At 40.8% G+C, this 24,967-nt stretch overlaps 1 protein-coding gene across 2 annotated transcripts; it reads right to left on the bottom strand.

Moving 5' to 3' along the window:
• Nucleotides 1–524: 524 nt before the first annotated feature.
• Nucleotides 525–5,066, bottom strand: LOC307003037 (uncharacterized protein). Of its 2 annotated transcripts, none has more exons than XM_079621102.1 (2): nt 3,930–5,066; nt 525–720 (listed from the first exon to the last, which is right to left on the bottom strand). In XM_079621102.1, the coding sequence occupies exon 1, from the start codon at nt 4,845–4,847 to the stop codon at nt 3,933–3,935; it is 915 nt and encodes a 304-aa protein (XP_079477228.1). In that variant the 5' UTR covers nt 4,848–5,066; the 3' UTR covers nt 525–720; nt 3,930–3,932. The 2 variants fall into 2 exon arrangements, with proteins under 2 accessions (XP_079477228.1, XP_079477229.1); XM_079621103.1 differs by having other exon boundaries at nt 525–748; nt 4,123–5,066.
• Between the last annotated feature and the right edge of the window lie 19,901 nt (nt 5,067–24,967).

Here is a 24,967-nt window from a genome sequence, read left to right as displayed (position 1 = left end):
CTTCCTGCTTCTCTGCTGGCCAATCAATGTTTAATTTGGCCTCTGCCCTGGTCAAAACCTCCAGCAGCTTCTCGAAGGCAGGAGAATGGGGTGGCGAATCCTGTCTCGATGCTCAAACTATCCAACTCCTCGGAGCCAGATAATTCGAGCATCGGGTCCTCGTCACGGGCGGATGAATGCTGAGAAAGGGCCGAAGCAGTCTCAACATCATCTGCCAGCTCCATTTGCGATCCCCATGTGTGCAGGCGCCGTGCTGCCTAGACAGACGCGGGACCTGACCCACAGGGAGCACATGCCTGGCCTGATTCATCGAACAGTTCTTAGGGGCAACAGATCACAGTTTGCACAGACAGCGCCCTCGAACGCTGCCCGTGCATGCTCCACTCCCAGACAAACAACACAGAGCGAATGTGTGTCACCCTCGCTCAAATAGCGTGGGCAAGGGGACGCACACTGCCTGAATTGCTTCTCTTTATTCACCATTTTCTTTATATTCAATTCAATTCAATTCAATTCAAGTTTATTTGTATAGCGCTTTTCACAATACATATTGTTTCAAAGCAGCTTTACAGAAAATGCATTTCAAAAATATACACACAAAATACAGTTAGTTAATCATAAAATTTAGGGCATAACATATTGCCGGCGTTGGGTCGTCTCTTCACAGGCGTCGAGTCGTCTCATCACAGGCGTTGGGGCATCTGAAGTCTCCATGAGAGGCTGGATACATAACTGGAGCTGATGAACTCTATTTGAGTTATCTCGGGACAGGCGTCCCGAGATAACAACAAAAAAGGCAGATGGGAAATAATTAGCGTAGCTGCTGTTCATAATATGAATGAATTTGATCTGATTTAACTGTAGTATAAAAGGTATGAGATGCATCATGTGAATGCTTGGCTAAAGAGATGCGTCTTTAATCTAGTTTTAAACTGGGAGAGCGAGTCTGAACCTCGGACAATATCAGGAAGGCTATTCCAGAGTTTAGGAGCTAGATGTGAAAACGCCCTCCCTCCTTTAGTAGACTTAGATATCCTAGGTACGACCAGAAGCCTCGAATTTAGCGATCTTAAAGAGCGCGATGTATTATATGGCGATAGAAGATCTCTTAAATATTCAGGAGCTAAACCATTTAGGGCTTTATAGGTCAGTAACAATACTTTGTAGTTGATACGGAACTTAATAGGTAACCAGTGTAGAGATGATAAAATTGGTGTTATATGATCATATTTTCTTGACCTAGTAAGAACTCTAGCGGCTGCATTTTGGACTAACTGTAGCTTGTTTACGGAGGATGCAGGACAACCAGCTAATAAAGCATTACAGTAATCTAGTCTCGAGGTCATGAATGCATGAACTAACTTTTCTGCATCAGAAACTGATAGCATATTACGTAGCTTAGCAATGTTTCTAAGGTGGAAAAAGGCTGTTCTTGTGACATTTGAAATATGATTTTCAAAAGACAAGTTGCGGTCTAGTATAACACTCAGATCTTTTACTGTAGAGGATAAAGTAACAGGACGTCCATCTAGATTAAGGTTGTATTGTAAGAGGTTTTGTGGGCAGTTTTTTGGACCAATCAGTAATACCTCCGTTTTATCTGAATTTAATAGAAGAAAATTACACGTCATCCAATATTTTATATCTTTAACACACTCTGTCATTTCAGATAATTTAGTGTTATCATCTGGTCGTGATGAAATATATAATTGAGTGTCATCAGCATAACAGTGGAAACTTATTCCATGTTTTCTTATAATATTACCAAGTGGCAGCATATAAATTGAGAATAGCAGAGGGCCTAACACAGATCCTTGCGGCACTCCATAATTTACTGACGTTATCTTTGATTTTTCCCCATTTAAATGGACAAAATGGTAACGGTCTGATAGGTACGATCTAAACCAGCTTAATGCCTGTCCCTGAACACCAGTGTAATTTTGAAGTCGATCTAAGAGTATTTTATGATCTATAGTGTCAAACGCAGCATTAAGATCGAGTAAAACTAGTACTGAGATACAGCCTTGGTCAGAAGCTAAAAGTAAATCATTTGTAATTTTAACCAGCGCAGTTTCTGTGCTATGATGTGGCCTGAATCCTGACTGAAATTTTTCATAGATATCGTTTTCTTGCAAGAAAGAGCACAGTTGAGCGGACACAACTTTTTCTAGTATTTTAGACATAAATGGAAGATTTGAGATGGGTCTGTAGTTTGCTAGGTTATTTGGATCTAATTGTGGTTTCTTAATAAGAGGTTTTATAACTGCCAGCTTGAACGTTTTTGGAACATGTCCTAAAGATAGAGACGAGTTAATAATATTGAGAAGAGGCTCTTCCACTACAGGTAACACTTCTTTCAGTAGTTTACTGGGTATTGGATCTAATAAACATGTTGTTGGTTTAGATGCAGTAATAAGTTTATTTAGCTCTTCCTGTCCTATAGTTGTAAAGCACTGTAGTTGTTCTTGAGGGGCGATAATTGAGGCTGAATCACAAGACGCTGTCAAAGATTGTACATTTACAATTGTGTTTCTGATGCTTTCTATTTTCTCAGTGAAGAAATTCATGAAATCATTACTATTAAGATGTAACGGAATATTTTGTTCAGGTGATGTCTGTTTATTTGTTAATCTAGCCACAGTGTTAAATAAAAACCTTGGATTGTTTTGGTTATTTTCTATTAGTTTGCGGAGATGCTCAGCCCTGGCTGCTTTTAGAGCCTTTTTATAACGTGACATACTGTCTTTCCACGCGATTCTAAAGACCTCTAGATTAGTTTGTTTCCATTTGCGCTCTAAGTTACGAGTTTCTCTCTTGATAACATGCGTAGCACTGTTGTACCATGGTGCTTTAGTTTTCTCTCTAACCTTTTTTAATCTAATTGGTGCAACAGTTTCTAATGTACTAGAGAAAATGGTGCTCATACTGCTAGTCATTTCCTCTAGTTCCTCTGTTTGTTTGGGTTCACTGAGGAGCGGAGATAGATCAGGTAAGCTATTCAAGAATCTATCTATAGTAGTTGGAAGGATTGTTCTGCCTGTTCGATAACGCGGCGCAACATGGCACATTTCAGCCGTACGTAGTATGCAAGTTACCATGTAATGATCAGTGACATCATCACTTTGCGGTATAATATCTATATCGGTTGGATCGGTTCCATATGATATAATTAAATCTAGAGTATGATTAAGACGATGAGTGGGACCACTAACGTTTTGCTTGACCCCAAAGGAGTTTAATAAATCTGTGAACGCAGCCCCTAACGCATCATTTGTGTTATCAACGTGTATGTTGAAATCTCCAACAATTATTGCCTTATCGACATTGACTAATAGATCTGAGAGAAAATCTGCAAACTCTTTTAGGAAATCAGCGTAAGGCCCTGGCGGTCTATATACAGTAGCCAAGGCTAGAGATAATAGGGATTTCTTTCTTACATCTGGGAGCGTAACATTTAGCACAAGTACTTCAAACGAATTAAACCTGTGGCCTGTTTTCTGAGTAACATTAAGAATATCTCTATAGATTGTTGCAACACCGCCGCCACGACCAATCAGACGGGGCTCATGCTTATAACCGTATCCTGGCGGAGTGGACTCATTAAGACCGAAATAATCATTTGGTTTAAGCCAGGTTTCAGTAAGGCAGAGTACATCGAAGCTATTATCAGTGACCATTTCATTTACAATAACCGCCTTAGGTGTAAGCGATCTAATGTTTAGAAGACCTAGCTTTAGAAATTGTTTTTGTTCACTAATATTGAGATTTTCTGGTTTAATCACAATTAGATTTTTCTTAGATCCTGCAGTAGATTTATTGTTTGGCCTCACTAAACGAGGAATAGACACAGTTTCTATATAGTGTTCTACACTGGTACTTATATCAATTAATTTGGGACAGCAAAGAATGTTATTAGGACTTTGACTTACTAGTCATATGGTGTGTAACGTCTTTGAGATGTTGTCCGACAGAACAGCCGCTCCGATTCTGCTGGGGTGCAGGCCATCAGCACGGTAGAGCCTAGGTCGCTCCCAAAACAGATTCCAATTATTTACAAAGAGCAGTCTCTGTTCATTACACCATGACATCAACCATTCATTTAGTGCAAACAATCTACTGAACCTTTCTTGTCCTTGTCGGTACGTGGGAAGCGGTCCAGACACAACGATCTTTGCTTCAGGCGATGTTCTGCGTACCGTCTCGATCAGGCTCCTGTAGTCCCTCTTCAGAACCTCCGTCTGCCGCAGCCTGATGTCGTTCACCCCCGCGTGCAGCACGACAGCTCCGACGCGCTCGTCACCGTTCAGGATCTCGGGGACCTGCGCAGCGACATCGAGAACACGAGCACCAGGAAAGCAGTGAGTGCGCACCATACCTTTACCTGAGGTAGCGCGGACATGCCGGACCATGGAACTGCCGATGATCACAGCGTCGCCGCGTTCCGTCTCGCGAAGAGGGGAGAAGCGGTTCCGGGTGGAGATCTCGAAGACCGGGAGGGGCGGAGAGGTCCTTGCTCTGGTCCTGGCTCGTGTCTTCCACTGTGGCATCATCCAGGGTCCATGGTGCTGTGTCGGTGTCGGGGTAAACGAAACCAGGGGTGCTCGGGTCCTGTGCAGAGAAATACACGGAGTAGAGGAGGACGGAGTCGAAAAGTTACTAACCACTGACTTGTGAGCATCGGCGCGTGATGCTTCAAGCGCTGATCGTCGGTCTCGCAGCTCGGCCTGCCTCCCCAGCAGATCACGGATCTGCTTCTCCACGGACTCCAGCTCCAACCGCACCGAATGCAGCTCAAACGTGTCCTCACCTGCACTCAGAGGTAGACACACATCCGATGTATTCGCCATTATGACAGATGAACAATAAATTAGCAGTGATGCTACCAATATCACTACTAATTTAGGACTGAGATCATGGATAGAACCCGTATCCTTCCAGTGATTCGAGTGTAAATAAGACGGTCGATAGGCGAGACCACGCGTGCAAATGCTAGCGGGCTAAGTTAACGTTAGAGATAGTAACGGAAGTTCGGAAAGTTGGATATAACCAGCGATATCAAAGCAATCCGATTGTTTTTTATAGAGAGTAGTATCGGAGATATGTTCACACGCTGGAAAAGTAGAGAAACACAACACAACAAGCGATTCGAAACACAGCACAAACTAACAGTTAAGCGATTCGAAGCACAAACACAAACAAGTGATTCGAAACACAAACTCCAAACACAACCAAAGCGGTTCGGGACACAGACACAAACTTCAAACACAACAAGCGATTCGAAACACAAACTAACAGTTAAGCGATTCGAAACACAACACAACAAGCGATTCGAAATACAGCACAAACTAACAGTTAAGCGATTCGAAGCACAACACAAACAAGCGATTCGAAACACAAACTCCAAACACAACCAAAGCGGTTCGAGACACAGACACAAACTTCAAACACAAACAAGCGATTCGAAACACAAACTTCAAACACAAACAAGCGATTCGAAGCACAAGCACAAACACAAACTCCAACACAAACAGAGCGATTTCAGTGATTCGAGTGTAAATAAGACGGTCGATAGGCGAGGCCACGCGTGCAATGCTAGCGGGCTATCGTTAGAGATAATAACGGAAGTTCGGAAAGTTGGATATAACTAGCGATATCAAAGCAATCCGATTGTTTTTTATAGAGAGTAGTATCGGAGATATGTTCACACGCTGGAAAAATAGAAAATGCTAGTTTCTAAATGAGTGTAAAGAACAAAATCAACGATTTATGAATCAAGTCGACGGAGCTTCAAACACAAACACAGCGCTCACTCGCGACGCATGCGCAAAATGGGACGCCTGAGAAGATTCCCGCCTGAGATATATATATATATATGAGTGATTGACAGACAACACCAAATAAGACAGTCATACAGAACGCTTGCTGAAGACCAGAAAGCTGACGCCGTTGTGATCCGCTGTCCCTTTATTGCTTCTGCATCACCGTCACATGCGACGTCACGAGTGACGTAATGACGCAAAACCAATCGAGATTGGAGTAGTTCCATACAGGCTTCAGACGCGTCACGCTGAAGGCGTTCCCCAATGTGTTGATTCTCGATGCAGCGCAAGTTCCCTCGAAAGGGAACATTAAATATTAGATCAAATTAGCACAGTATCAAATTTGAGTTGCTGCCTGCGATCGTGTCAAGGATCAGACAAATTTTCATGTGCATCTTGAAAAGCGGTTGTTTTGGACAAGTGCTGCAGCACGTTTTTGTGCCATCTAGTGGTTTAGAGGAAAATAAAACTAAAGGAGCCTTTTACCCCATGGAGCCTTCAGCCCCGTTGTACCCGTAAATTTTTAGTTGAACTATACATTTTTAAATATTAGGTGTCATTTATATCTGCATAATATTTGCATAATAATTAATACTCATTGCATAATAATTAATTTTTCTATTGGGAAAATAGGCTGTTTACTTCTTAACCCTACAGATGTGATCTATTCTCTCTTCCCTGTGTGTGTGTGTGTGTGTGTGTGCGTGTGTGTGCGTGTGCGTGCGCGCTTGCGTGCGTGCGTGTGTGCGTGTGCGTGTGCGCTTGCGTGCGTGCGTGCGTGCGTGTGATCACAGACTGTCATGTGATTTAAAATTTTACAAGGAACACCCGGAGCAGAGTGGCATTTTTGTAATGCATTTTTAAAAGCGTGTTCAAACAGTCTTATAGATAAAAACTGGCAGCAGAAGTTCACGCTCCAAAAAGCAAGGTTTCTGGAATGAATTAGTGATATTTTACATGCCAACTGAACAATGATTCAGTTTTGAATTCATCAGCTCTCTCTTGCCTCTAAAGAAGCAGTGATCCTAAGTCAGCTCTGCGGGAATGGGGATCTGCTCCCTCATTATTCCAGCTGATGATCTCACTCATGTAGGATTTCGCTGCAGGCCTTTGTATGTCAATCACCAGCAAACACATAATCTGTTGCTGTAGCTGATGGCTGCCGATGCTGCAGCACGTTGTATACTTGTTGCATTTAATCCAGAAAAATGCAAATTTTTCAGAGTTCTAAATCAGGATGATCCAGAACAGCAACAAGAAAATTAAAAGTGTGTTTAATTACTATCCAGAGGCAAAAATGCTAAACTGGAAACCGACAGAATTGTTTCTATGTATATTTGTGGATTAATAAAACCATTACTGTGATATTTCAGGGCCTTCATATTAGCATGATAATACAGAGGACTATTATTAGGCATCGCTAGTCCCCTTGTGCCTCCGCAGGAAATTCATGCAACATTGGGACAAGATTAAAATGTCATAACAGGCAAATGCAGCACCTAGAATAGCAACTCCATGTCAACACTGGGAAAAGAATAGAACAGAAAACAAAATCCAGCATCACAGCCTGAATCTAGTGCTAGAAATCGATGCAGGCAAGTGTGAGAGAGCTTGAGGCGGATGGTGGGTTGGTAGGGGGGTGAGGAGGGGTTGAATGCTGCAGTCCGCAGCAGCCATTGGCAGTGTCACATGAGATAGATTCATTCTAAGAAAGAGCGGAAGATTGGAGCTGACATTCTCCTCTTTTTTGAATTGTGTAGTTCTGAAAACACAAGATTCTGCATGGAACTGTTGCTGTTAAAGGGATAGTTCACTTTAAAATTAAAATTCTGTCATCATTTACTCACCCTCAAGTTGTTTCAAACCTGTATTAATTTATTTCTTCTGCTGAACACAAAGAAAGATATTTTGAAGAATGTCAGTAACCAAACAGTAGTCTGTACCCATTGACTTCCATAGTATATTTTTTTCCCACTATGGAAGTCAATGGGTACAGACTACTGTTTGGTTACTGACATTCTTCAAAATATCTTTCTTTGTGTTCAGCAGAAGAAATAAATTAATACAGGTTTGAAACAACTTGAGGGTGAGTAAATGATGACAGAATTTTAATTTTAAAGTGAACTATCCCTTTAATGTGGTGCATCATAATGAAATGAATGCAAATGTTTGCTGTGGGTGCAAATGGCTACAAATTATTTTGACTTATAAGAACAGTAGTTGAATTAAATAACAAAAGAATCATTGGACATTAGAGTTTTCACACTGTATCAATCTTCGGCAGTGTCAGATGTAGGATTTGAGGGCGAACCAAACACAAATGAATCTTCCAGGTGATTCGTTCAAACATAATTCCACACAGAACTCAACACTCCAGATCTCAAATCACCAATCCAGAACCATAAAACCCCAGGCTCCAGCCAGTCCACGCTAGCCAACGAAAACCCCCCTGTCATGATTCTGTCCTTGAGTTCTCTAGTTCTGAGACAGGATCATGGCAGACCCATGTTTGTGTACAACACATGGTCTTTGGTTTGGGCCATGTGCTTGTGTGTCTCGTTACTTTACCCCGCCCCCTTGTTATCCTCGTTTGTCATGATTGTCTAGTTAGCATCACCTGTTCCCTTTATTAGTTATCCTATTTAGTCTCCTTGTGTTTGCTGTCTTGTGTCGGTTCATTGTGATCCTTACCTCTCTGTGATCATTGTGAGTTTGAGATCTTGTGATATCCTGTGAGTTTCCTGTTCCTGAGTATTGTCTAGTTATTGTAGGGAAAAAAAGAAGTTATAAAATTAGTTATTGAGGATGTAAACATTGAATGTGTTTCAGAAATTAAATTTTTGGGAGTTATCCTAGACAGCAAACTTAGTTGGAAGCCTCATATTGACCATATCAAAAGTAAAGTTAGTAAAAATATTGGGATTCTTTATAAAGTTAGACACATATTGGATGAAGCATCATTACAGCTTCTATACTTAACCTTAATTGTTCCATATATAACATACTGTGCCGAAGTGTGGGGGAATGCATGCAACAGTTATACAGAAAGGTTGTTTTTACTTCAGAAGAAAGCAATAAGAATTGTGACTTACAAAGGTGTACGAGACCACACAAATAAACTGTTTATAAAACTGCAGACTTTGAAATTTAAGGAGTTGGTCAAATTTAAAATATTACAAATTATGTGGAGAGTGAAAAATAATTTGGTGCCAATACATATAAATAAAAAATTCATGCTAATCACAGACAGTAACAACAGAAGAAAAGGCAATTTTTGTGTACCATATTCACGTACCTCACAAAAACAAAAGGGGTTTCTTGTAATAGGGATCAATTTATGGAACTCTTTAGACATTGTCCATAAATCATGTTACACGATTGTTCAGTTCAATAAAATGTATAAAAAATATATATTTGGAAAATACGAAGGCAATGAAGCATAAGAAGTATTAGATGTGAAGAAATATTGTACCTTGACAAAGAAAAAAAAAAAAAAGAAAAAAAAAAAAACGGCGAGCCATCTGTTTTGTGCCAGCTCAGATAATTGAAAAAAGGGGCATGAAATTATAAGACTAGGTCTTCCTCATGCTCCTGTTCAGTCTTGAATGTTATCATTTTGTTGTTGTTGATGTGAGCATTATTGTGTCAGTAATAACATCATGACTGAATAAAAAGAACTTGACTTGACTTGACTTGACTTAGTCATTGTCTAGTTTAGTCTCTTTGTGTTCTGTCTACGTTTTGCCCCCTCGTGGGTTTTGTTTTCCCAGTTTGTTAGTAAATAAACTATTTGTTATAAATCCTGTTTGCGTTTGGGTTCATCCGTATTTATCGTGACACCCCCAGTAAGGAATTTATGGCCATGCAAGCTTCAAAGAGATGAGCCCAACAACAAAGAACGTTGTCAAGTTAGATAGTTTGGGAAAGACTGATTGGTTCAGAGATGGCATTGCTAAAGATCCAACAAGATAACGGCCGAGGTTGTTTTATCCCAAGACAAAGGATTTAAAACGGACCTCCTTCTTCTTGAAGGACCTTTGAAGGACCTTTGAACGACCTCCGAGTTGAGATCTCTCAAAAACCACAGAGACTAAGACTTTACATAAAAATACATAAAATCATCCCAAAACAATTCTTGACAAACTTATAATCAAGCATCATCCAACCCCATGATTCTATATCGTGTCTACAACCTCTATGTGTGTCTATTATGCTTAGATCACATATAAGTCATGTAATGGTTATAACTATTAGATGTTTGAATGAAAGTGTGTCGTGCTTCCTATCAGTACGATCATATGTCCGTAATTTAGAAGATGGCTTGATTGAAATCTGTGTAAAATGTTTCGTATTCTTATAATAGTAATGATGTCTAAACTGTGGCCTCTGTACTCTCTGATAGAACTGGAGAGCAAAGAGATCACAGATAACGCATGATTTACGACGTGAGGTGAAGAAAATGCAACCTCTCAAATAAAGACAGTGCCTAATTGGTCAGAACTCATCCAGGAGGCTGGACAAACATTTGAGCTTAAAACCTTAGGACCCGAACAAAGTTTGCTGAGCTGTTGTTAGTTTTATTCTTAACAGAGGAGAGAAAAGACACCAGACAGACAAGTAACCATGTAGACGAGCGGACGAAAGAACCCATATCAAGATCAGAAGAACATGGGTTAAACAGCTTCAGTCAAGCCATCTAACAACTCGTCTCAATTTTTCTTAGTTTTCTTTTCTTTTCCGTTGAAGGTCTCGGTTCTAAGTTAAGTTTTGCTGCAAAGTTTCGTTTAAACGATTCGACTGCGAAGCCCGCTTCCAACTTCCAAGACTTTCCATCCATCCGTCAACACACCACGTGATTGGCCACCCAAGACATCTATCCAGGCACGAGGAGACCGCCAGCCAATCAACGAACCCGGGAAACCCCCTTTTACGCTGACAAACAAAATCCCCAAAGCAACACAAATACAAGCAAGTAGCCTCCAGACTCAACTGAACTGGTGCATTTATATAAATGTAATAACCCGCCTAAGAAACGATAGAAGGGTTAAATTAAGGATTGATGGTTCGTTCAGGTCATGTCTTATAAGTGCATGTAGATACTTGGGATTTCATTATCTCATTCTTAAAACTCATTCTTTCCTCACTTTCTTTCTTTCTGCAACTCGTATGAATGTGTTAGATATTAGTTTTATGTGTTAGAATAATCAATAAAGTCTTGCTTGTATTTGAAAGATAATTGTTCTTGTGTTTTGTGCTTACGAATTTAATGTCTTAAACTGCTGATCTAAGTTACCTTGCTAATAGTGTTTTCACTATAGTTTGGATATTTATATCCGCTGCAGAACTGATAGTTACGGCCCGTTTAAATGAACGCTGGACGCGTCATTTGCTCGGCCGTAAATTATTAATAATTCCTTTTGAGCTTAATTGACTTATCAGACCCCTTTCATACGTATTATATTATATTACGTTCCTTAAACAGATGTGTCTTTCTGCTGTATTTGCTGGTGTAGATTCTTAACAGGATGTTGACAGCTAATGTAAAGAAGGCAGTTGAACCATCATATAAGATAAATGTCAGGTTTCATTGCAATCCTGACCCCAAGCCATGTAGAAATGTCATGTGGGCAAGTGTTTGTCGGCAGCCTTTGAGAAGTGATACGATTGCTTCAAGGTAATTAGTAGCAATGTTAGAAATGAGGGTTTATTGTCGTAACACAGGTGATCAAGTCATTTCAGTTTTGAAATGCATTAAATGTCAATACTGTTTTTAAGTTGTGGTCTTTGGAACCAATCAGATAAATTATTGCAGGTAGTAAAGTGTCATTTTGCATGTTGTTAGTCAGAATGATATGTTAATTAAAGTTAAAGCAAAAAAGCATATTTTTTTACTTCACCAAATACATCAATATTCTGATGTATAATTTGATACATTTGTTTTCCATTAGGTACTGTATGATTGTTCACTTGGATAAAAGTAACACATACAGTAGCCCCCAAAAATATTTGTACTTCAGACACAAAAAATGTCAAAACTTATATGCTGCATCCTAAAACATATGTGAAGCTTGACAAAATGTGTTGCAGCCAAATCCTTGGGTGCAAGTGCAAAGAAAACATATAGGCTAATTAATGCATTACATTATTGAGCAGTTCAGTTTTTTGCCGTTTTCATAGGCCATCTACTCCAGAAGCTGACACGTTGGAACGCCTCCAAGACTTTAGCACCGTTTTGCTGATATAGGCAGAAATCAGTGAGTTTGAAATGAATTTGATATGCAGGATGCGCTCTTTCCCCGCCTCCAAAACCTCTTGCTCTGAAAGATGTCAGACAAGAGACATTGGAATACATAACAGTGATGTGCCATACCTTTTATTGAAGGCCCTAGGCTAACAATCTGGCTGGCCTGATGCCAAAGCGTATTGTCTCTACAATATCTCCTAGCCTCCTGGGAGATCAGCTTCTGCTGGACGTACAAGACAGACTGTGTTACTTTGCCGGTTACTGACTGAGTTCAAATGATACAAGAGAGACTAAGCCTTTAAATTTGCAGGATTTTATTTTCACCTTCATCAGCCATACTGACTTTTGACAATAAAAACACACACATGTAACATGCCCCTCGTGGTGGGATGTCATGGAATCAGATCACACTAATACACTGAAACGGAGACAATGGTTGCCACTCTATATTGCTCACTAAATAATAAGCAGTAACATTTATTCATTTTAAATAGAATCACAGATTATGCTCTTTAGTTCACTGTCCAGCAACAGAGACATATTAGATAAGGGATATAATACAGCATCTATAATTTCTGCAGAAAGATGTCACAGCTCTCAGGATCCTGCAGAAAAAAGATAACGAATTCTGGGAAGATTTCAGCCTCTGCGCTAAGAGATCTCTTATCGCACACACACCAATTCTGATTAAACTTTCATTGAACTTGTGAAATCTAACCCTCTCAAAAAAGAAGCACATTTCCATAAACTCATATCCTCTTTGGAAATGATAGGACACATATGTAAGTGTGGCGAGCAGGACAAGGCAGAGGGTAATGAGAGAACGGCGCGAGGCCGGTGGCGTGATTGATAATGAGCGACACCCGCGCAACGCACCGGTCTTGTATCTCCAACGGAGGAGCGAAGACAGTGAAGATCGAGAGAGGAACAGGCCTGGACTTATGTTGCGTTTTATGTTTTATTAAATGTGACAGCAGTTGTCCGTGAGGGGCTGCTGTCTTTTACTTTCGTTTTGTATTTGTTTATTTTATTATTAAATTGTGTGTTGAACGTTCGCCGGTTCCAGCCTCGGAGGAACGCGCTGTCAAAGAGCCTTCGCCGCAGAGGGGAATCCGCGGTGCCATCGAGCATGGTAAGTAGAGTCCGTCGCCATGGACGCTCGAGGCGGTGCGCTGGAGTGAGTTGCCGGGGGGATGGACGAGCTCACTGCCGGCCACCTGGGTTCTGGAGGAGCTGCTGCCATCTGTGAGGGAACGGAGTCGGCGCCGCCATTCGCTGTGAGACGGAGCCTGCAGCCATTCGCCATGATGGGGTGGAGCAGAGAACGGGGGACTCCTGCCGTCTGACCATATCCGGAGGAGCCGTCGCCGTCCACCAGGAGTATGTTGTGTTTTATGTTTTATTATATATGAAAGCAGTCATCTGTGAGGAGCTGCTGTCATTTACTTTTGTTTTGTATTTTTTTATTTTATTATTAAATTGTGTGTTGAACATTCGCCGGTTGCCACCTCCTTCTTCCCTCAACATCAAACTGCTTTACAGTAAGCAATGGCACTCACTGCTTGGTTGTATCTTAAGCTCGAGTGCTTATACTTTTTGGTTTAATGAAAAATGTATGGCACGTGTACAGAGGTCATGATGTATGCTCACTAATCTGACTTTTTCCTCCTCCCTTTAAGATGTACATAATCTATTTATTTTGCTATACTAAATATTGTATGATTAGTTGTATTTTATATTTGCCATAGTTTTTCCCTACAGACCACTGCCCTATCAGAACAGACCTGAGACCACTAGACAATCAAAGCAAGAATTTGATCATGACTACTCTGACACTGCACTGCTGTGTTCTGCTGATGTGCCCCATACAAATCATTGGATTATTCCAAATATAACACCAACAAAACTAGACTAGGGAAAATATATTCTTCTATACCAACACAACTTTAATCATGCTGGAATAAAAATAAATAAAAAAAAGCCTACATTTAACCACAGTGTTCCAGCCAACCTATAGTTTGTCTGTTACTATTCTTGTTTATTTAACAATGGCAACACAAACCAAACTTTTAAATGGCAGGATCATGTCGGCAAACAGACTGAGAACCGCATGTGTCTTACAGACATAGACCACAGTGTTTATTTTTAGATTGCTGCCGGAGTGTGGACATTTTAGCATTCTGTAATGCAGACCAGAATAGAAAAGAGCTGTTTATCCTGGTTTTTAAAAGAGTGCAAGTGTAGTCACTCTGTTTTCTTTAGGCTTTCCACGTCATATGATATGTTGGCTGCTCTGTTTTCTCATGGTTTCCTTACCCACACAGGTAGGTCTGTTTAAACTTAGCCCACTTTTGATGCAACCCAATTTTTCTTTGAATGCCTATTTGGATTGTTTGTCCTTAGTTTGTTTGCATTAACCTCACAGTTTCCCCGTACAGCTCTATACATTAATTATAATAAATGCAACAAAGGCAAACCTTGCCGTCCAAAAATGATGGAATATTTTCATAGTCCAGAGATCTCAAGTGTCCCCGTTTTGTGTTTGCTTACTGCAATTTAAATTGGTTTCTCTGAGGTGTCTTTTCCAACCCTTGTTTAGAACAGGATGCAATAATAGTCAAGACTCAAGAGAAACTCTTGTTTTTTTTTTATCAGAGTAGTAAATGAGCTGACATTTCAGTAACTGACTCACAGTCTTATGGGGCTTTTATAATGCATTCTTTAAACTGGACACCACACAACATCTTAAACTGTCTAGCTGATTGTGAGCGATGGAGAGCCGCCACAAAGCACTAAACCAACTCCACAACTAAAAATAGAGCATCACAAGCTTTGGAGACAATGCAATTAACTTGAGGCAAAAGTGAGAGAGATGCTGCGCACAGATAGCCTGACTACGTCAGACTTCGTACTTCCGCTCAATTTCATTTCGCTTCTGTACTTAGTCTGAGACATCGACATGTCTCTCGGTTTTCCTCCGGCCTGAAAACAGCCGGCCAATCAACGAACAGAGGGCGGGCTGAGAGCCTTGACGTAGCCGCTAAGCGCCGAGTTTGAGATTGGCGAAATCGAAAACGACCGCGGATATGGAGACAAGGGATGAAATTCGCTCTGTTGTGGAGAATATTCCCTGCATTTCCAAACTGAAGGACGAACAAGAAGAGTGTTTGGTAAACATTTTGAATGGAGGTGATGTCGATATGTGATATCTAGGTCTCTTTTATCTGTCGAGCTCGAACTGGCACCCTTTTGACAGGTCAGTGTCTCCTTTTTTTTCCAGTTCGTAAATATTGCCATGTCTGCTGTAATCTTGCAATTAAGTTGCAGCATTTCGGACAGACTCGAAATGAACAAAGAGCTGTGTTTGACAGAACTAATCCTAACTTTGACAGTTGGCTGCAAATATTTTCCTGTTTCTCTTTACTGTCAAATAATAGTTTAGAGGTCCCGATTGTGCCGTGGATGCGTAGATTTACATCACATAATCTACAAAAGTCGTTGACAGCCATGTTCACTCCGGTATTTCTCTCGATGGTTTCGTTTTCGCATTATTTATAATGTGTTTGCAGTGGCAGTTCGATGCTGCTGAGCTGGCGCATAACCAAACGTTATGTGATTGGCTTACGGGTAACCAATGATTTTATACTTCAGACGAGCATTCAAAATGTTGGAAACAAATAGGAAACTCTTTGGAACATTCTCAAATCATATTGGCAATATTTACCTTTTACAGTTATACATTTAGTAGGAGCATTTATACAAAATTATGGATTATACTAGTGGCACCCACTTTCCTTGCATGTTACATAATGCATTGTCTCTCTTTTATCTTCTCACGAGCTAATAGAACATAAGACATCTCAGACCTTGTGGAGATGGGTGGGTGAGGAGAATTAGAACTGATGTGGCACTAAGCGCTCCTTGAAAAGCTGTGAGCTCGGAGTGCTGCCCAGCTTACTAAAACATTTGCACTGCACTAGCCTTAAATTTAGAAAGGTTGACGTAACAAGGATAAGACACAAAAATTGCTTGTTATTTGGTAAAACAGCATGGGGAGGGGTACAGATAATGTTATTAGACTACGTTTGACAATTTTGCTTTTAGAAATTGTATTACGTATATTGCTTACTATATGCTTAAGCTGGTTTAGTCTTAAAGGGATAGTTCACCTAAAAATGAAAATGTACTCACCCCCCAGATATACGAGATATATTTCCAGTTTTTAACATTATTTGTTGTTCATATATTCCTCTTTAAAATAAAAAAGTATCAGCTATATGCAAAGTGATCCACATTTGGCTTTTGATCACTGAAAATGAGTAGAATTTACCAATTTACTCATGGAGCCGCACAAAGATCCATATCTCTGGGATTGAGCCATCGAGGGCTTTTGCTTTCGCTGCAAGCCCGCAGATATCAACCGAAAAACGGCAGTCTCTTCGGCCTCTGCCACAACGCCAGGGCCCACACCCTCCTCCATCTGCTTGAGGTGAACCAAAAACAACTGATACCAGCTCTCAGTGATATGTGTCAGGTCCCTGCTATGATACCTGCTATGAACAGTAACTTTCTCAAATGTTTACAGAACCCGCGGGAACCCAGTGTGCCTGTATCTTTCTCTATTGCTGTTCTATTGCATGATAGAAAGTCTAAGGCCTTCAAAAGCCATACAGCAAAACAATCTAATCTGGTGCCTATTACACGTCAAACTAAGATTGCTGTGCATGGGGACAAAAAGTAAGACTGTTAAGTTAGCACTTTTAAACATCCGCTCACTTATAAATCACTTCAATTCAGACACTCACAGTGTCTGCAGAACGGGTAGGAGAGGTGGGGGTGTAGCTGCTCTTTTTAAAGATCTTTCGAATATCTGGGGATTGTGTTAAAAGGTGCTCCACGCATTTTACTTATTATTTACAGGCCTCCAAAATACTCTCCAGCCTTTGCTGAGAACTTTACAGAACTGTAATCAACAATTACCTCTGCGTTTGACTGTTTTGCCATTGCTGCACTGTAACGGGTAGGGTTTCTTCTGTGAGGGACCAAGAAGCCAAGAACAAGGAACACAAGCTTTACACAAAAAATGGGTCTTTATTTGAACCCAAGAAAAAAATAACTTTACACACTTACAACAAAAATAAACAAACAGAAAATGAGATCAAACAGTTAGACAAAAACCAACCAAACAAACTAAAACTGACCTGCTCAAATGAACAAAGCAACAGTTTATAAAGGAAAGGATGGGGCCATTACAAATTAAGAGGGGAAACAATTTAACTTTACATACAACATATAACCCTACATAAATCAAAATCAAATCAAACAGAGATACATTGTAAATAAAGATAAAGAAAGCCAAAATAGAATAAAATATCATAAATGTACAACTAAATAAATCAATTAATAAATACATCAACGTTCCTTCCTCCCCCCGGGCAACTCCCAGTGAATGGTACGTCTGGGCGGAACCAATAAGCTTAAATACGGTGTTCCTGCCGGACTCTAGTTTTTGCTCTAGAGTAAGTAATGATGTGGAAAAGGCATTGAAAATGAAAGAACTAATGACAATTGTATATTTTGATATAGAAAAGGCATATGATACCATGTGGAGGGAAGGTTTTCTTATTAAACTAAGTAGTATGGGTATTGGAGGAAGGTTATATAATTGGGTTATGGACTTTTTAACAGGTAGGAAAATTAAAGTTAAAGTTGGATCAGAGGTATCAACAGAATTTAATATAGACAATGGTATTCCCCAGGGGAGTGCAATTAGTCCGATACTGTTTAACATAATGATTATTGATATTTTTTCAAAAATGGATGGATGCATTAAAACAGCACTATATGCGGATGATGGGGCTATTTGGATGAGAGGAAGGAATGTGTCATTTGTAGGTAACATAAGGAAAGCAATTAGGGAAGTAGAGATAAGTGGGGATTCAAGATGTCGACAAGCAAATCTTGTTATATGATGTTTACAAAGAAGCGCAAGTGCCATGTTGAAAGTTTAACATTATATGAGCAGACAATGGTTAAAGTAAATTAATTTTAGTATTTGGGACTATGGTTTGATAGTAGGTGTACATGGAAAACGCATATTAAGCATTTAGAAACTAAATGCAAAAAAGTTATAAACCTGATGAGAGCTGTGGCTGGATGTGATTGGGGTGCAGAAAGGCAGTCGTTAATTAACATCTATAGGGCTTGCCTGAGGTCATCAATAGACTATGGTTGCGTAGTTTATGGTGCAGCGGCAAAAACAATATTGGGAAAAATTAATAGATTACAGTATAGAGCATTACGTGTATGCGTCGGAGCTGTTAAGACAACCCACATTAATGCTATACTCATAGAAGCAGGAGAGATACCTTTGGAGTTAAGAAGAGAGAAACAGGTGATGGCGTATTGGATTAGATTGAAAGGAAGTGGGAAAGAAAACCCAGCAAAATAAATAATACAGGAATGTTGGGAGTATTCCAAGTTTCAGGGGCTTGGTTTTGGATGGACAAGAGAAAGGAGAGTGAGGGAATATGAAATGGAAGCCTTACATTTCACCACGGCCAATCCAGTTAGTAAAATTCCACCATGGCTCTTTCCAGAAGTAAAGGTTGATATTAATATATTGGAAAAGAAAAGAGAATGGAGAATGGAGGAAATAGGAGTTAAAACAAACCTTTACATAAGAAACAGTTACTATAATTATTTAAAGTTTTATACAGACGGATCCAAGAATAAATAGGAATGTGTGGGAGTTGGAATATATATACCAGAATTTATAGTCCATTTCTCCAAAAGACTATCTGACCGGTTATCAGTGTACACAGCAGAAATAGTAGCAGTCCTTATTGCACTACAGTGTGTTGAAGAGGTCAGACCTGATAGGGTTGTACTGTGCACAGACTCTTTGGCCGTAATTAAAAGTATTCAGGCAGTAATATCAATAAGAGAGGATCTTCTAATATAACTTTTTAACAGTTTATTTAGATTACATCGGGGTGGCATAGCCTACATATTCAGTTTTGTTGGGTGCCAGCACATGAGGGGGTTAAAGGGAACGAGATGGCAGATAAACTGGCCAAAGAGGCACTGCTAAAAGTAATTATAATTACAATTCCACTAGGAAAAGGCGAAGGTAAAGCAGTGGTTAAAAAGAAAGGTCTTGAAATATGGCAGAAATGATGGGAGGAAGACAGAAAAGGTAGGAGATATTATAAAATACAAAAAAGTGTCAGTATAAAGAATTACATGGAAAAGACCAGGCGTGAGGAAATTGTAATGACAAGACTGAGAGTGGATCACACGGGGCTCAATGGCACATTATATTTAATGGGGAAAAGGAATAGTGAGAACTGTGAAAACTGTGGGGTTTGAAAAGAAAGAAAATGTTGAACATGTAATTTTGTACTGTACATTGAAAGACATTGTACATCTGAAATGAATGTCCTTCGTGCAAATGTATGCATGTGTGTGTGCGTGTGTCGTGTGTCGTGTGTTGGATACATCCATATTACCGCTCGTGTGCGGCCACCTCTCGGGCCGTCACATTTCCCCCCCCTTCGGGAATCTCGCCAGTAGAGCGGGAGAGGTAGTCAGCAGTAACGTTGACTTTACCAGAAACGTGTTGTATCTTGAATCTGAAGGGCTGCATGGCGAGATACCATCTTGTAATCCTCCCATTAGAATCCTTCATTTTCTCCGACCACTGCAATGCTTTATGATCAGTCTCTAGGGTAAACTCACGGCCTAGTACATAGTATCGTAGGGAATCCAACGCCCACTTTATGGCCAAACACTCCTTTTCCACCGTTGAATAACGTACTTCTCTCGGAAACAGTTTGCGACTAATGTAAGCCACTGCCTGTCGGCTCTCTGGTGGTCCTTCCAATAGAACGGCTCCTACTCCCCTCTCAGAGGCATCAGTCTGTACAATGAAAGGATGACTAAAATCAGGATTGTCAGGAAATCAGGAAAATCAGGAGAAAGATCTCACCCCTCTTGCCCGGATACCAGACAACCCATTACAATTGACATACTCACCAAATGTATTTCATCACTCCATCTCGGATACCACTCCTCCAACACCGCCCGCACGCTAGAAGCTATGTTCATCCTCGCTTTCTTTGGTTTTCTCCGCTGCTTTGAATTGACCATCACATCCAATTTCGACCCAAACATTCACCCTACAATTTCAGATTTACAGATCGTAGATAATGAAACTATATATTTTTTTCATCAAACAAAGTAAAACAGATCGAGCTAAAAAAGGTCACTTCGTTTATATTTTCAATCTACCAACTCCCATTCAACCATACCATTCTCTGCTAAATCAGCGCTGGTCATCTGAAGCTTTCAAAACCTACATTAGATCCAGCCGCTTCCACATCAGAAACGCTCACCAAGCCCTAACTAATTAGATCATTCATTTCCATCACCTGCGGCACGTCACTTTCTTCACCAGTACCGGTTCAAACCTAGCCTGGTTCTACCAGACTCTCGTACATTTCATTTGTACATAGAGTCTGGCCTCTCTCCATTGACAAGCGTTAACTTCCTTGAAGGCGGGTCCTCTGTTGAAGTTTGAAACTATTGGATCTGCCCAGAGCCACTCTGGATCTGCCATAACCAATCGCTAACATTTGGTCGTGACGTATGATGACTCAAACTAGCGCATGACCTCAACGTCATCGTTCTCAGCCACTCCCTCTGTTCGCTGATTGGACCGGTTAAAAATTGACTAGAGAAAACCCAAGAATACACCACAATCCCAGACGTAGTTCTTAAGGAAAATTAAAATGGAGCGGAAGCACGTAGGAGGGCGGAGCCAGGCTAGTTCAAACCCACCTTCCGAGTATTATTATTATTTGTTTTATTTATTTATTTTTGCACACCGCATTTACACTCGCCTCAATAAATATATCTATATAGCATTTTTGCAAACAATCGCAGGCTCCCCCGTTCGCACGCAGCGATGGCTCCCCGTTCATAGGCCGGGCTCAGCCCCCTTCCGAAGTGCCGGTCGAGCCCTCCCGTTCGAATTGCAGTGAGAGCCTGCCTGTCTTAGTCGTCGTCGGACGGCCGCGCTCGTGTCACCCGTGCGGGCTCCCTGTTCGTCGGGCCGCGAGGGGTCTATTCCCGTGTCCCAGCCCCCTTCGAAGCGTCGGTCGAGCCCCCCCGACCGAGTTCAGTGGGCGCCCTCCGTTCGACTGCTAGTGGGGCTTACCCGTCCGATGCCGTGAGCATCCATACTCCCGTCGGATGCTGCGAGGGCCCTCCCGGTCGAATGGCTTAAACTCGTTCCCAAATCACGCTCGCATAATTCTCGCGTCGTACTCGAGCTGTCAGTTCAACTGCTGGCGGGGCTTACCCGTCCGATGCCACGAGCATCCAAGCTCCCGTCCGACGCTGTGAGAGCCCTCCCGGTCGAACGGTCAAACTCGTTTTTTTTTTTTTTTTTTTTCAGATACCTTCTAATGCCCTTCATTTTTTGCGGGGATTATTTCTATGCTCGCCGTCCCGCGCTTACCTGGCTTTTTTGGAGGAGTACTCTGGGTTCGGGCAAAATTCCGAGCTCGGAGCCCTCCCCTGGACAGCAAGCCAAATACGCATAATACTACATTAGATTTCATGTACGTGTGAACTCGTGAATACGGTAAAGCTGCTGCTTTAACCTTTGGTGCTCTTCGTGTGTCGCTCAAAAATGACATAATTATATATATTTTTTTGTCAATGAAATTAATGCTATATTTTAGTTTGATAATGTTTTGTTATTTTCCTCTACTTGCGCATGCCTGTGATGTAAACGCGTACGCGACGCCTTCACTGTCTAGAAGACTTTTGCGTTTTTACCGTTTTTACCCGGTACGCGACGGGAACGCGATGGTGGAGCGTTTTTAAGATTTCCACTCTGGAGGGTGGTTTCACTTTTTTGTGAAAAAAAGGTTTGGGTTTTTAAGCACCAAAAACGCCATCGCCGTGTAAACGAAAGGCACATCCGATAAAATATTTTTAAGTTTTCACCCGTGAGCATTCTCGTGTAAACAGGGCCTTAATTTAGCAACAGCGTGAGTCACAACCATAGATATCATATAATAAAGGCTAGATGTCTCGTCCGCGCTGCTGGCCAATGGAGGTCGACGTCCGCACATGGCGGCCATCTTGCCACAGGGGGCTCGCTCACTCGAAACATTGTTTTAATGGTGCATGTACTTTTTAAATAACCATAACTTGCTCAATTTTCTACCGATGTTCAAACGGGTTGTTTTGTTATAAACGTCAGAGATGTAGTTATGACACTGCGTACTTATGAATAATTATAATATTATATATTTAAACATGTTCAAGCATCCAGAATTATAGCCACGTTAATAACGTTTGTAAGAAACCAAACCGTTTGTAAATCCGTCAAGATTTCAGCGAAAAAAGAGTATTTGTGTTCGTGCAGATCACTCACCTTACAGAAAGCTTCCCTGTGACAAGATGGCCACCGGGTGATGCCGTTCGAGACGCCGTAAGACATCTAGCCTTTATTATGTATATCTATGGTCACAACCTCCATAAGCTCCTCGTCAACAGGGGTATGAGCTGGCGAACTCTCATAATCCCCTGCATCAATGCTGACGACATCCAATTCCTCAGAACTATATATAGTCGCAGCATTGGTGCCTCATATCGGGGAGAAGAAACCACAGCACGTGGTTCTCCCTGAGAAAAGGCACTGGATCTGGCAGGTGAAGGCTGAGATAGGGAGGGCCCGTCTCAAACCCCGCTTTCAGATCCATTTGTGAACCCCAAGATGTGCGTTGCCGCTGTGCCTCGGGGAACGTGCCGTCCTCCTCAAAGAACGCTCAGCGGGAGCTCACGGACAGCTGCTCGCAATGCTCACAGTCAGCACCCTCGAGAACTAACTGGGCATGCTCCACTCTCAAACAAGCAACACAAAGCTGATGTGTTTAAACACATCACTTAAACTCTTGCTTGTTCGCCATAATATATATATATGTATATATATAGATAGATATTGTGCTTGCAATGACAGACAACAATAAATAGACAGGGACAGTATACAGAGACCGCTTGCTGAAGGCACAGAAACTGGCGAGGTCTGTTTTCAGGTGTGCTTTATAGTTTCCTGGTCGGTGACGTCACCATTGACGACTCGTCTTTCCATTGGACTGATTATGTAATTTTTATTATTCATTTATTGAATGCCTTTTAACATTTTCTTTTATCTGCTTGTTTTATGGATTGTCTGTGAGGAACAAGAATAGCCTCAGCAGTATTGTTAAAATCTGCTCCAAGATCATTGAAGTTCAGCTGAAGTTCCAGCTCTTTCCGGAAAAAACAGTGGTCACAGGAAACAATACTTGACAATGACACATGGCAAACATGAGGGCTTAAATACATACAAGACTAATGACAAGACAAGGGACACCTGTGAACAATGAAACAATGAACCAATGACAACATGACACATCAGACAAGGGAACACATGTCAAGAATGCGTATTGGCCATTGTCTATTAAATCAAAGCATGGTCAGGATTGGGAAACACCAGGAAACACTGGGTATTGTGACAGATGTAGTTTGGAAAATATGGAAACATTAGAACATGTATTCTTAAAATGTGAGGCTTATGCAAGAGAAAGATTTAAATGATTTCAAGCATTAAGATAAATGGAAATGGAAGTTTTTTCTATCCAAGCATTATTAGGTAATGGCCCAAAGCAATTTAAAATATATGATGAAGTATTTAATTTCTTAAAAGACACTCATTTAAGTAACAGGATTTAGGTAAACTACTACCATAACGTTATCCACACTCCAATCCAGTAGGCGGCGGGAATGCACCATTTAACTTTGGTTTGCCAACCACCATTAAACTTGAAAAGAAGAAGAAGAAGAAGAAGAAGAAGAAGAAGAAGAAGAAAAAGAAGAAGGGAACACATGGCAGGATCACATGACTAACAGGGAATCACATGACAGACATGGAAACATGACATGAACAAACCCAAAACATGACAATTACATGTGAAATTGTGACAATACCTTCCTGTAATTCTGCAATTCACCAAATGTTTTTTTTTTTTTTATCAAATTATATTATAATAAATGATGCGCTGTGGTAGCGCGTCAAAGCATTCTCGAGTATAAATACGCAGCTATAATTCATGTAGGTGATTTTGAAGTAATATCACCTACCCCCCCAACACACACACACACACACACACACACACACACACACACACACACACACGTAATATTAATACATTATTTTTTGATCCTAGAGTTCACTTATATTTTATGGCAATTTTTGACACATCACATCACTAGATGACATAAATTACAAGAATTAAATGACTGGAATGGGTTTATTTACGCCTATACAGGATTTGATGAGGCAGCGGAGATTAATGCATAAATAAATAAATTAAAGTCTGATTGCAGTTTTATCATGGTGAATTATGTTTCCAGCCTATCTGAAGAGATACTGCTGAAAAGATTAATAACCCCAAGATTTTACCAGTCCTGACATTATTACTAATAATGAAGTCGTCTCTTCACTTCATCCTGAAAGCCACAGACTACAAAGTTACTTACAAAGATCTTCTACAACAGCTAGCTACATAAATGCTATTTACCAAGTTGGTGAAGTCATCTGACATTTAAAAATCAGCCAGCCATGGAGATGGTGCAGACAGCAAGGCCTTTAAGGCATTCATGAGGGATAAGCTAATTATTTTCCATCACAAAACGATAGCTGAGTTTGAATGCGGCTTGTTTAGTCCAGCAAATTAACTAGCGAGCAAGAGCTCGCAATTCAAATCCGCCAATATTTTAATGCGGCTATCACCAGTCAGCTAGGTAGCAGATGCTTTGTTTGCACGGGAAGCTAGGTACATTTTAA

This window comes from Phoxinus phoxinus, assembly GCF_949152265.1.
Source record: "Phoxinus phoxinus genome assembly, chromosome: 1".
Lineage (NCBI taxonomy): Eukaryota > Metazoa > Chordata > Actinopteri > Cypriniformes > Leuciscidae > Phoxinus > Phoxinus phoxinus.
This window is presented reverse-complemented; position numbering and strand designations above follow the sequence as displayed.

What these genes read in the sequence shown, in the direction of transcription:
- LOC307003037 (XM_079621102.1), bottom strand. Translation starts at nt 4,847, where the DNA reads ATGGCGAATACATCGGATGTGTGTCTACCTCTGAGTGCAGGTGAGGAC.